This window comes from Anoplolepis gracilipes, chromosome 16 (genome assembly GCF_047496725.1).
Source record: "Anoplolepis gracilipes chromosome 16, ASM4749672v1, whole genome shotgun sequence".
Classification (NCBI taxonomy): domain Eukaryota; kingdom Metazoa; phylum Arthropoda; class Insecta; order Hymenoptera; family Formicidae; genus Anoplolepis; species Anoplolepis gracilipes.
This window is the reverse complement of record NC_132985.1, coordinates 1,750,875-1,763,255: the sequence shown is the minus strand read 5'-3', so window position 1 is coordinate 1,763,255 and position 12,381 is coordinate 1,750,875. Positions and strand designations below refer to the sequence as shown.

Here is a 12,381-nt window from a genome sequence, read left to right as displayed (position 1 = left end):
TTATGTATATTTTAAAATATCGAATAGCTTTATTTTATTAGTAGGTATATAATTTTTTTGCACATATTTAACAACTTGCAACTTTAAAAAAATTTTTTTCCCAAATTTACAGAAAAACTAGTAGGTATAAATAGTGGAACATTCAACCGTTGCCATTCTTTCGGAAGAATAACGTTCCAACATAATGTGAGATACATCGAGGGTGGATCTGTGCCAAGTCAGTCATACCTATACGTATACAAAGTGCAATGCTCTTAAACACATGCACGACGCGTCCGGAAAATTGCTGCTTAGAAGCGTTACAATTATGCAAATTGGTCGAACGGTGCCGTAATCCCCTCACATTAAACGTTCCGTCTTGCGTTTACGGTATAAGAGAAATTTAGCGCAAAAACCGGCAGCGCAAGACGAAAGTAATCACGCAATTTATATATCGCTCATTATTAAATTGCAACGAAGTATCAGAGAAAACAATTTCAAGATGATTAAGCTTAAAAAAATGCCAACACAAATAATAAAATAATCTTTTTTAAAATAAAAAAAAATTTATTCAACACTCTAATCAATTAATATTGTGGATTAATTTAACAGTATATTGTTTAATGCTTACTGCTAATTTAAAAAAAAAGTAAGCATCATTAATATAAAATTCGGTTAATATACTTCTAAAACAATATTTAGATTATGTTTATCCCTATATTTTTGCTATCACGAATTTTTCTTGTCAAACTTTCCATTTTTCAAAATTATGCAAATAGACAAGAAATATTTACAATAGTCCCCTAGTGACATGTGCAACGACTGCTTCTATTCGCACGTGATTTCTGTCAGAAGTCGAAGATTTAAGTAATCATCACCGGAAGGACAGATCTGTTTGTTTCGGTTAAAGAAATTATTGACAGTACACTCGGAATACATCCGGAATATCCTTCGATAACAAATCCCCGTGAGAACATCTAACACATGTTCTTGATATTATTCGTTCTTGGTAATAGGCGTCGATCTTATTCACGATAGAAAACTGAGATCAGCAAAGAGTATTTACAGACATAAAACAATATAATAATATAACAGGAATAAATATAAAAACGCGGATCATTCTGGAGTTATTACGAAATACCGAGTGTCAAAAATTGATAACTTTATGATGCATGGATATTAATATCGTGCATAAATCGTTGATTAGTGCTCCTATCTTCATATCGCTGATCCCTTTACAAACTGATATTTCGTGTCGTGCTGTATACAGGGTACACTTTGATAGCTTTATTTGTTGGACATCTTACATTTTTTTTCACATTAACACAATAATATTTAATTGGTTAATAAACTTGTACAATCGCGTAGTCAAAATTTTTGTCATATATTTTTAGTTGAGTCTTATTTTATAATTTTGATATAAAATAGCAATAAAAGAAATATAATATTTTTTTATCAGAATTCTTCTCTTATATATACAGATTTGAATTAAAATAGAAGAAAGTCATGAAATTAATAATAATTTATGAAACAATAAAAAATTGATTCCTGACAGTATTTTTACTCGTTAAAATTCTTTTCTAATTTATCTTGTTTTAACCCGGTTGGTTTCTATAGCAATGTACATTATCAACTGATTAGCAAGTGCAACATATGGTCGTCGTTGATTTTGTTAGATTATCTGCAACTTATTTTCAGCCGTAGATTGCGCACGATCGTTAGGTGACTACGAGACTGCGGACGTTCACGAAAGAATATTATAAATTGTAAGTAAAAAAATTAATTACATATTATTTTATAATCTTTTCCATATTTCCTGTTCAAATAATGTAATATTAAACATTTCAATGCTTATATGTAATTCTTTAATATCAAAAAAATTATTTATTCATAAAATAATTTATTTATAAAACAAATTTTTTACTAAAACAAGTCTATATACTCTCTTTTATTTTGCAAGATGATAAACGCCTGCATATGATTTACCCGTTGTACTTTATAGACAGACGGTACACAAGGAAGCTTTATAGAAAGTATCATATATAATGTATTGTATTATTAATACTGATTTGATTTTTTTTCTTTGCAACACTAGTAATAAAGAATATGTTAAATAGTTTTAATTTTTATAAAAAGATTTTTGCGCATGAACAATTCTGAAAAATAAAAAAAAAGATTTATATCTTAATTTAAAGATAAAAAGAAATTTTAAACTCTCAAGACTTTAACAAAATTTTTATATATTATGAAATTTAATAACTTTAGTTTTTCTTAAGTATTGCACATATTATTTTTCGACGCAATTGCAATAAAAACTTGTATTCAAGAATTGATTGTAAATTTGGGGGCTGCTTGTAAACGATAATCCCGAAACGGTGTAATCGTCCTAAAAACCTCTAATCTTCTAACAAGGCGGCTACATCGCCATGGCACGCGTCTAATGCATACACGAAGAGGAGCGGGGAGAACGCTAGAGGTACCCCTCTATGATGATTATAGGGTGAACCTAGTCGGTGCCCCATAGAGCCTTACGGTGGCCCTGAGTCGCGTGGAGGGGGCGAAATACCCCCGGGACAGTATATATGTTCTAAGAGCCCCTTGCCACATGCACAGTACCAAATTGTACCCCGCCTAGTCCGTTTGTCGGTGAATTCTTATTTTCTCGTTTCTCGTTTCGATTCATCGCTCTCGCGATACGAATTTCCATTAAAACTTTTTCTTGTTTTTTTTTTTAAAGTGCAATTTCTACTTTGTGTTGTGTTATTTCGGAAAATTTGTGTTGTCTCCGAATTGTTTAAAGGTACGTTGAAGCTATTTGACAAAGGTTGAAATTTAAAGTCACTGAATTACAATATGACATACAAAAATCTATTCTGCAAAATTTGTTAGGTAAAATTCGATAAAAGAATGTTAAAAATTTTTATTAATATTGTAAGAAAGAAAAGTAATTTAATTTAATGATTTTAAAACAGAAGAAAATGCTAATTAAAATAGAAAATATAAAATTGTAAGAATATAGGTTTCGAAGCAAAATATCTTTTTAGTCTTTTCAATATGTGCAATCATATAATAACAGAACTTTAATTCGTAAAAGAATTAGAATAAAAGTGCTTGATCGTTTCGCGTTGCAGCAAGATACATTCGGAGCCATGTCGTCGGAGTACTCCTTCTGTAGCGAGGGAGGTTTCGACGAACTCTCGAGCTCCTCTGATTCCGGTTTTGACGTGAGCTTTGAATCACCGAAACACGAAGTATCAACCGACCCTCTTTTTCCTCCAGCTAAAGAAGAGAAGCGCAAAAAAACGCGAAACACTCGTTGCAAAAGTCCCACGCAGGTACATATTTATTAATTTATTATAAATTATAATTTATATTTTCGTCTAAATATACATTTTTCGAAAATCTTTTTGTAAATAATATAAAAATTAAAATATCTAAGAGATTCTTAACAAATTGAAAAAAATCAGGATTTCAATTTTATTTCTACACAATTACGCTCTTTATTTTACTTATTTCTTTATATTATTTTATTTGTTACTTTTCTTTTCTTAGAATAAATCTCTCTTCTAAAAATAATCGAGACTCTTAATTTTTTTTTCATTTTACAAATAGGTGCTGAGACTGAAGAGAAACCGGCGGATGAAAGCGAACGACCGCGAACGTCACAGGATGCACACTCTAAATGACGCTTTAGAACGCCTGAGGATGGCCCTGCCGACGTTTCCCGAAGACACAAAATTGACGAAGATAGAAACGCTTCGTTTCGCGCACAATTACATCTGGGCGTTGTCGCAAACCCTGGGCAACTCCGAGGGTGGCGAGATTACGGTGAACGTCGGCAACGTCACTGTCAGCATCAGCGAGAACGGCAACATGATCACCTCGTCGAGCGGAAGCTGCGCGGTAGCAGCCCAGAAGAGGCTCGGGCCCCAGCATACCGCTGGCTTCCCGTATCCTCCTCAGGAGCGATTCGTCGCACCGGAATGGCAAGAGTACGACTGCTACAGCGATCAGAGTGTGAGTCCTCCGATGCAATACCAGCCCTGCTACGACCAGAGGATGTACCAGGTTCATCGTCCTCAGCATCACCTGCCACCGCCGCCACCTCATCATCACATGCCTCATCACAATAATATGTATCAATGTCTTTAGATGCGACGGCGTGCAACGTTTAATTTGATGACTCTGACAGTCAATTTCTTCAATGTTGATCATCTCTATTCGCGAATCAGTTTAGCTTCTTTATCTACGTCATAATTAATGTTACAATATTAGGAGAGACAGAAAGACAGATATTCTCTGGATTACTTTTTTCGAAGGATTAAATGAAGAAAGAAATTGAATATAATTGCATCTGAAGAATGGCTGAAGAGTGTTTTTTTTTTTTTTTCCAAAGAGAACTGACGTGAGTGTTAAAAGAAGAGACAGTGCTATTGTATCGTTATCTACTTTATAAGAGAGTATTTTATTCGAAAAATATCTCGCATCACGTTTATGATGCTTATGGTGGTTGAGGTGATTCTTTAATTCCGCTTTTAATCATCAATAAGTGCATTTTTCTGTACATCAACCAAAAAGGAAGATGAAAATAATCGAGATATAGAACGCAAAAAAACGATAATTGTGTAAAGTACAATATTTTTCTAATTTTGTCAATATTTTAGAAGTAGTTTAATTTAATGTTCAGTGCGGAAAAAATGTCTGATTTACCATTCAAAATTAATTATATTTAATTAATAATTGATGGATTTCTTACGATTTAAATTCCGTACTATCTGCGTTCCTTTTATTCTAGTCATCAATATTTTTAGTTGATCTCGAACGATCGATCTCATTTTTATTTAACACATCTTAAGCTAAAATTTAAGTTAATTAGCAATATATAATGTCCGCCAGTGCTCTTACCGTAATACGGAATTGCCGATTATCAGGGAGAATATAGTGTACAGAATTTATATTTCATCAATAAAAACATATTTTGCCTATCTAACTTTTTTGTCTCAACTTTTATTATATTTGTATAATGTATATTATTTATTATTATATATTATACGTTTTTAATGATTTGTATATATTAATATTATATGTATTATAGATTTCATCGACAAGTTATATTAGAAACCACAATTTATATTGATAGTATTCTTCCAAAGAAATGCTTTGATCCACTTTACAGGAATGGAATGGTAGCTTGAAAATGGACGAGCACGTGCCAGGACACGCGTCCTGCACTGAAGCCACCGCAGAGCAGATGTATCACAAATCGTGCCTGACGTTACATCTACCCATATAATCCGAAGGATTACATGTAAAACATGACTGCGAAACGACCAATTGACGTAAGTGTTGAATAATCAATTTTCAAAATTAACCAGTTATCCTCAAATCAGTTTCCTATCCTTGTTTAAAAAATTTCTTATGCAAGTTTTAGATTTAATTATTGTATAACGTCAATTATCATTATTGTATTTTACAAAAATTACAAATATAAATAATGATTAATAAATTGTATAATATGCAAATGTTACGTGAAAAATAAGGATTAATGATAGCTATTAAATCTTAAAAGTAATATAAAATTTTGTAAGCAAATCTGCATAATAATTAACAATTAGTTTGATACATAAATTAATAATAATTGATATAACATTATTTTCAGCCTTATATTTTAGTATACAGAAATAAATAATTCAGAATTCGATCCGCGTTAACGTGAACTTTTTTTTAAATATCTAAGATGCATAAACTTTATCATACTCGAGAAACAATTGCTTATTATTATGTAAAAGCATCTCGATAAAGAAAGCGATTTGCATAACGAGAACAAGTGGATATCCCCTCGATGTAACGTGAGGGCCAAGTGTTAGCAAAATAAATAGGATAGTTCGATCGTTCGATCAAACGGTGAGCGAGTGAGAGAGGATCTGTCAAAACAGCCGTTCGGAGCGTCCAAAATGGAAGGATAATATTTTTCTGTCTGATCCTCAAGGAAATTTTACTCCATTTCAGATCCATCCTCTTTACCCGTTCACCGTAATAATATTGATCTACGGTTACATAACTATTGCAGAAATATTATTCAATTAGAAATACGTCACATATTGTATTTATCTTATTTTACTTTCATTGAATATTAGATTTTATTTTTCCTATTCAAATTTAAACTGAACAAATTTCTTCAACTAAACAAAGAATTGATTTTTTTTTCTTTAAATTTTGCAAATATTTAGCATCTATGTCAGAGTTTTTTGCTTCTATTTTAATGTAATAATCCTTTTATAATGAGATAATTTTAATCACTCTTAAAATTTAAATATTGCTTATATTTTTTGTTGCATCAATTCTATTTTACAAATTAATATTTTTAGAAATAAAAATGTGTAAATTTAAGCGATTTAACAAATCGTTAATTCAGACGCATCGATCCATCAAGACTACTACTGTGTGAACAATAATTTTCTATACAAGATCTATTTGCAAACAGCGTGCAAGCTGCGACGAATCCGTTAGTACGCTCGATCGTTTCCCCAAATCTCGCCAATAATAGTAATGCCTCAATGGCGCCATTATGCGGACGATATATCAATGTGTGTACAGCGCACGACAGACGGCCAGCATCTATAAAGGTGTTGGATTTTGGGGGATTCAATCAGTTTTTGCTAAGGGTTTACATCCCGTAACTATGTCTACGTAATAAAAAAAAAAAAAAGATAATAACGCGTAAACGGGCGAGAAACAGTTCTGTCGCGCGTTTTTATAATAGAATGTTTTCAATAGCGTTCAGAAATTTGATCTGTACGTTTTTTTGAAATTAATTTTTTCTCAAAACGCAAATTGAACATTTCTCTCTTTCCATACTTCCTTCTTTTTTTTCTATCATTTTATTATAGTCATTCTATTATTAATGATTATTTATGTATTAAGTGTTAACTAATTCCTCGATTATTAAAAATAATGTTTGACTAATTTTAAAGCAATATAGGATTTGATTTATTCTATTATATTATATTAGTATATTATTATATTCCGTGAAAAGATATTTTTCTTTTTTAAAATACTCGACAGTTTATACGATATTTTTTTGCGCATCGCAATGATTTCGATCGACCTCTCGTCGGGTCGTTTCCGTCGAGTGCGCATATCGATCGCCAGTCGGCCCTCATTGTACCGGCGCGCTGGTCTGTACGGTGACATACTGGTGGCTCGACAGAGAGACGGTAATTCCCCCCGTAGAGAGAGGGACCGAACGAGACGGCTACGAGGGGAACGGCAGCACCGGGCACGGGGGCACGGTCGGGAGGGTGAGACGGTCTTTCCTAATTCAGGAAAACTCGTGAAATTACCTTGACCGATCGTTGAGCACTTAATCGAAGATTAATGGTCATGGCCCCTGAAGGCCGGAACTCTTGGAGCGCGACTTGTTCTCTCGCTGCAACTCTAATTCGTTTCACGAGTCAGTGGTCCTATCGTTCTTGATTAACAAATTATCTATTTAGACAATTATAATAATCGTTCATGAGAAATGTCGAGAATTTTAATGTTCTTGCAGAGAATAAAGCGATATGTTTAATTCCTCTTAGTTTTCGTTTACCGATAAATAAATTATTTAATTATTAATATTAAAGTTTTCTCATTATATCAATTAACTGGAAATTTAATTCGCAAACGCATCTGGGTGTGTATACGCCAACGGAAAATTCGGTAAGCATCATGTTTCTCTCTATCTCCGCATCTGTTTAGATGCAGGGTAGCCGGCTTTTCACTGCAAGTCGGCATTTGCAGGCCTTTGTGGTAAACCACGAACAATGCCGGTTACGCTACCGCGTCCAACCACCCCGATATATCATGAAACGCTACGATTTCGCGATGACTCGTCCACGCTAAAATATGGAAAGCCTTATTTGAGTTGCGACTGAAAGATCGGCGCCTTCCCTTCCTCTTATTCTCCTCTCTGTGCCGGGATTCATGAAATTAATTAGAATGAACCGCGGATTAATGCGCGCACCCTCGCATAATGCAAATCGCCGGATAAATCTACGGAAGAATGAAACGTGCACAAATTATATTGTGCATTTATGCATTGCTATTATTTAGATTGATAGTATTACTGTAAGCAGAAAAATTAATAGTGATTGAAACACATGAATTTATAAAAGTATAAACTTTATTATAATTTATAATATTCTTTTAAGGAGAATATTTGCTTGGATAAAAATTGTTATTTACATATTAATGTCTCATAATAATGTATAAAATTTTAAAATCAAAACTTAAATTTTTTAGATGGAAAGAAATAATTCATTTAAACGTATGTACACAGCAATAGATAATATTTAACAAAAAAATTATCTTTCCGGAATTAATTTTATAATAAAATATAATAAAGTTTTTAATATAAAATTTTTTGAAATTCCAGTAGTTTATAATTTAAAATATAATTTCTTTTTTTGCAATTTGCATAATAAAAGTTTACATGAACTTTAGTATGAAAACCTTATCCAGTAGCCGTTATTATACGATTCTATAATTATCAGTGTCGCGAAAATTGACGGTTTCGTAAAACCATCTAGTTGATGACAGAGACATTGATGACGAGAATTGCCACGTACATACACGTAGACAAACGTATTCATGTACTTATATACGCAGACGTACCCCATAGTTTGACTCCAGTGCTGGACGCATAGGGGGACAGATGTCTACGGGGGGCAGGTGTACCCCAGTGGTACGCGTGCCAACCAACCCCCCGCCGTGCCACCCATTCAAGACTATAATTTACTTGAAGAATGCCCGACCCAGCCAGGCATTCATCCCGGAGTGACGTGGGTTTGCTGCTTTAGATTTAACGACGAGACTCTCGATCGCGAGGAATCGATCGCAGATCGCAAGTCCGATTGCCACCCATAAACCTCGGCATTATATATCAGCGACGAGTCGTATCTGTCACAACGATGACAATGATATTTCGTGGGCGTTCAACGAATTAGGACGAATAGTTTTCAAAATTTTTAATAAAAAGCGCAATATGTAATGAAAACTGAAGTTTTGAATTTTTTTTCAAGTTTTAAATTTTTAAGTTTTAAATTTAATTTAAATCAGCAATAATTATTCTTTTTTTGATTTCTTAAATATAATTTTTTCTATTACCATAAATTTTTATTCCTTCTAAATTAAAATAAGCGAAAAGGAGTTGAGATGATTAATACAATTGCTGCAATAATTAATACGCGGAAAATATCGCAATAAAATGAAATCTCAAATTATTCGGCTGTTTACAGTATTGCTCAGATTTAAACAGGAGCGGTGCATTTTCGTAATGGCATCAACCACCTTGACACTTTCGTCTAGCGCTTTAATCACATGTAAAACCGGGATTAAGTCCGCGTGCCAAAGCCCGGTCGTACAAATTATTGATTTATCTTCGTTGTGAAACGCATTCGAAGTACTGAGTGCGTATTTTATTAGACTGGTAGGGTCGAGATTATGCAGGATTACACACGCACTGAAAGTATGTTTGATCTCTCGTCTCGTATCTGCCTCAGTTTTATTCGAGTCGAAGGGGTTCGTAAAAAGACAGTCCATTTAAACTCTACTAAAATAGGGCTTAGTAGATTCATTGAAGCAAAAGTATATTTGCTCTATTTGCGCTTGACTTAATCATTATATGTGCCATTATTAATTTGAAATGTCAATATTAATCAAGTAATTACACGTAATTAAAAATAATAATAAATAAATAATATTTATCTGACGTTTACATTTTTATCTGACTTGAATCTTGAAATTAATATATAATATACAATAAAGAAATATGTAAAACATAAAGTTATATTTTTGTATCAATTATACAAAATATATAACATTATATATTATTATATATTATTAATTGTGTTCAAATATTTTATATAAGTTCTTCTCATCATTTCTGTAGCGATTATCTACGTGTTATGTCTGATCTGGAATTCGCTCTTTCAAAAGATTTACCTGTACAAATAATATAGATATATAGAGTTTCCTTTTCACGGTCGTAATTATCGAATCACCGAACAAGCGGTTTTCCCTAACTGTTTAAATCGCCTGCAAAAAGTAATTTAATATAGTAACCAAGAGTAGCCCTTTTCGTTTTGAAATCACTAACCGTTCGAAAATTAGTAATTTAATATCATACGCTCTTTCACGAAGGAGATTCAATGGGAAGAAGCTACTAGTCTTATTTCACGGAAGCGTTGCTTCTTTGAATGAATCAACCGTTAAATATCGACGGTCAGTTAAGCATAAAATCTGGCCGACATGTAATAAAATAGCATATTATTCTACAAAAAATAGTCTAAATATTATATATAATTATCTCTAATATATATAAAGTTGTATAAGTGGTTTTTAAAAAAATTGTCAAGATGGAAATTTTTCATAAAAAATTCGCTACATTTTATTCTCCGTTTTTAGACACACAGAAAGTTAATAATATTAATTACTTTATATATTTATCAAAGTAGTGTGTTAACTCTTGTCAAACTTGATCAGCTGACGCAAAACAAGTTATTATGAATTTTTTCAAGGCTGCCCAAAGTTGAAATCGGCGGAAGCATGTTACGGATCCTTTTATAAATATATTCAATGTTATTCCTACACTTTACACGGCTGCCGGTCCCGTAAGCAGTCAAGTGGTGCCCCGCGCGTATCTCCCCCCCGTCGCGCGGTACTCCGAAATCCCGAATTCGAGGGACTACCCCTGCGGACCCCTCTCGTCATCCCCCTTCAGTCACTCGCTGGCAGCTCATTAAACACCCACAGAGCCCCTGGTCGCCCTACGTTCTGATTTAACTATTGTTTAGCGCGCGTGTGTGCGTCGTCATCGCCCACACACACCGAACGGCGTGTACGGGGTGCTCGAGAAATTAATAGCACGAGGAAAGAATATTTTTTCGTCGGCAGAGATTTAAGAAAACTTATATAGATATACAGGAAAGTATCAGGTGTGTGAAAACGTTATTAATAAAGAATCTATGAGAGCGTGAGATCGTTTGTTGAAAATAAGAATGCGCACATCTGGAAAGGAAGATCTGTGAATCTAAAGTCTCTATAGATTCAAGGGCCTGTAAGTTGAAGATTTGATTTGACTAAACAAAATTTTTCAGAGTTTTCCTCTCGTCGATCGCACTTCCGGGTTGCACCGGTAAATTTTCGAGCACCCTGTATACGGCAATGCTAATGTGTGAGCGATCAGCAACACCGTCACAACCAACGCGCGTTTACTACCACCGGCAAAGGGATCGAACGGGCCATCTGTCCTTATTTTGGTGTCGTACGTACGAATGGCAGTGGTTCTTACTTTGATGCACTTCGCGCACTTCATGCGATGAGTTATGCAGGCGGGGTGAGAAAGCAAAATTTTGCGCGCGCGTTCTTCGCGCGGACGATTCCCTAGGGACGTCCTAACGAGGTCGGCAGCGATCAGCTAAATTTGTTGGTGCGAATACGTTCGATTTAATTGCGCGATTTTGTTTGACAACTATCACTTTACAATTACGTTTAAAAAATTAAATTGACATTATAGGATTTTAAACCGTTTATATATTTTTTTAAATTTAATTCTAAAGAAGTTATTGTAAAACTATATACATTTTTCTTGATCTAACATACGTAATATATGTTTCAGATTTTCGACGCCACAGGCTTTTAATCCCTCATTATCCATTTCAAATTCATCCTACCACGGATATTGAGCACCGCCGGAAACACAGAAGTGACGTGTCCTTCTCCCGATATACACCGGCTCGAGCTTTGATTGCGATCGTTCAACCCCAGCAACGTACCTCACCCCTTCTCGCTCTCGTCAATGCGCGTCACCCGGTACATTATTATTTCATAACAATCACACAGTGCACCGGAACTGTCTGTTACGAGCAAGCAGCGAGTTAAAAGCGATCATAATATGACTGATAACGAAAATCTAGTTGTACGCTATTAATTCTGCGTAATAATGGGTCGTCATTTTGCTATTAATATTTTATCAAATCTGTATTATTACTATTATATCTCTTTTTTAGTTCGTTTCAAGATTTTAAAACTTACAGATAACAAAAGAATTGCTCTTTTTTTTTGAATTTATTAATATTAAAACTTCAGTTATAAAAAACGAGCAGAGTTCCAAGAAAAGACCATAAGATTAATTTTCTAATTATTTTCATCAAAGTATATGTAATAAGAGAAGATGGACAATTGTCCGTCGGTTTGTCCGGTTGTCCATCCGTCTATTGAATCATCTGTCAAAGAGTTTAAATTTCATCCGCGTCCGTTCAACGGCAAGCAAGAAGTTAATTACATCGTCCATCCCGATCCACAAAAAAGCTTTTACTCGCATGGATGATTCTGCTCACTCCCATCATTCTTTTCCATCTC

General features: G+C 33.9%; 2 protein-coding genes across 3 annotated transcripts in view; one reads left to right on the top strand and one right to left on the bottom strand.

Annotated features, from left to right (window-relative positions):
* Positions 1-12,381, bottom strand: part of Cad74a (cadherin 74A) — a 164,769-nt gene that overhangs the window by 21,541 nt on the left and 130,847 nt on the right. The window lies entirely within an intron of this gene.
* Positions 2,606-4,970, top strand: Tap (uncharacterized). Its single transcript, XM_072908833.1, has 3 exons — positions 2,606-2,779; positions 3,111-3,314; positions 3,592-4,970. The coding sequence occupies exons 2-3, from the start codon at positions 3,129-3,131 to the stop codon at positions 4,129-4,131; spliced, it is 726 nt and encodes a 241-aa protein (XP_072764934.1). The 5' UTR covers positions 2,606-2,779; positions 3,111-3,128; the 3' UTR covers positions 4,132-4,970.

Coding starts and splice junctions, on each gene's coding strand:
- Tap (XM_072908833.1), top strand. CDS start 3,129: ATGTCGTCGGAGTACTCCTTCTGTAGCGAGGGAGGTTTCGACGAACTC. Junction 3,315..3,591: donor GTTGCAAAAGTCCCACGCAG/GTACATATTTAT, acceptor TTTTACAAATAG/GTGCTGAGACTGAAGAGAAA.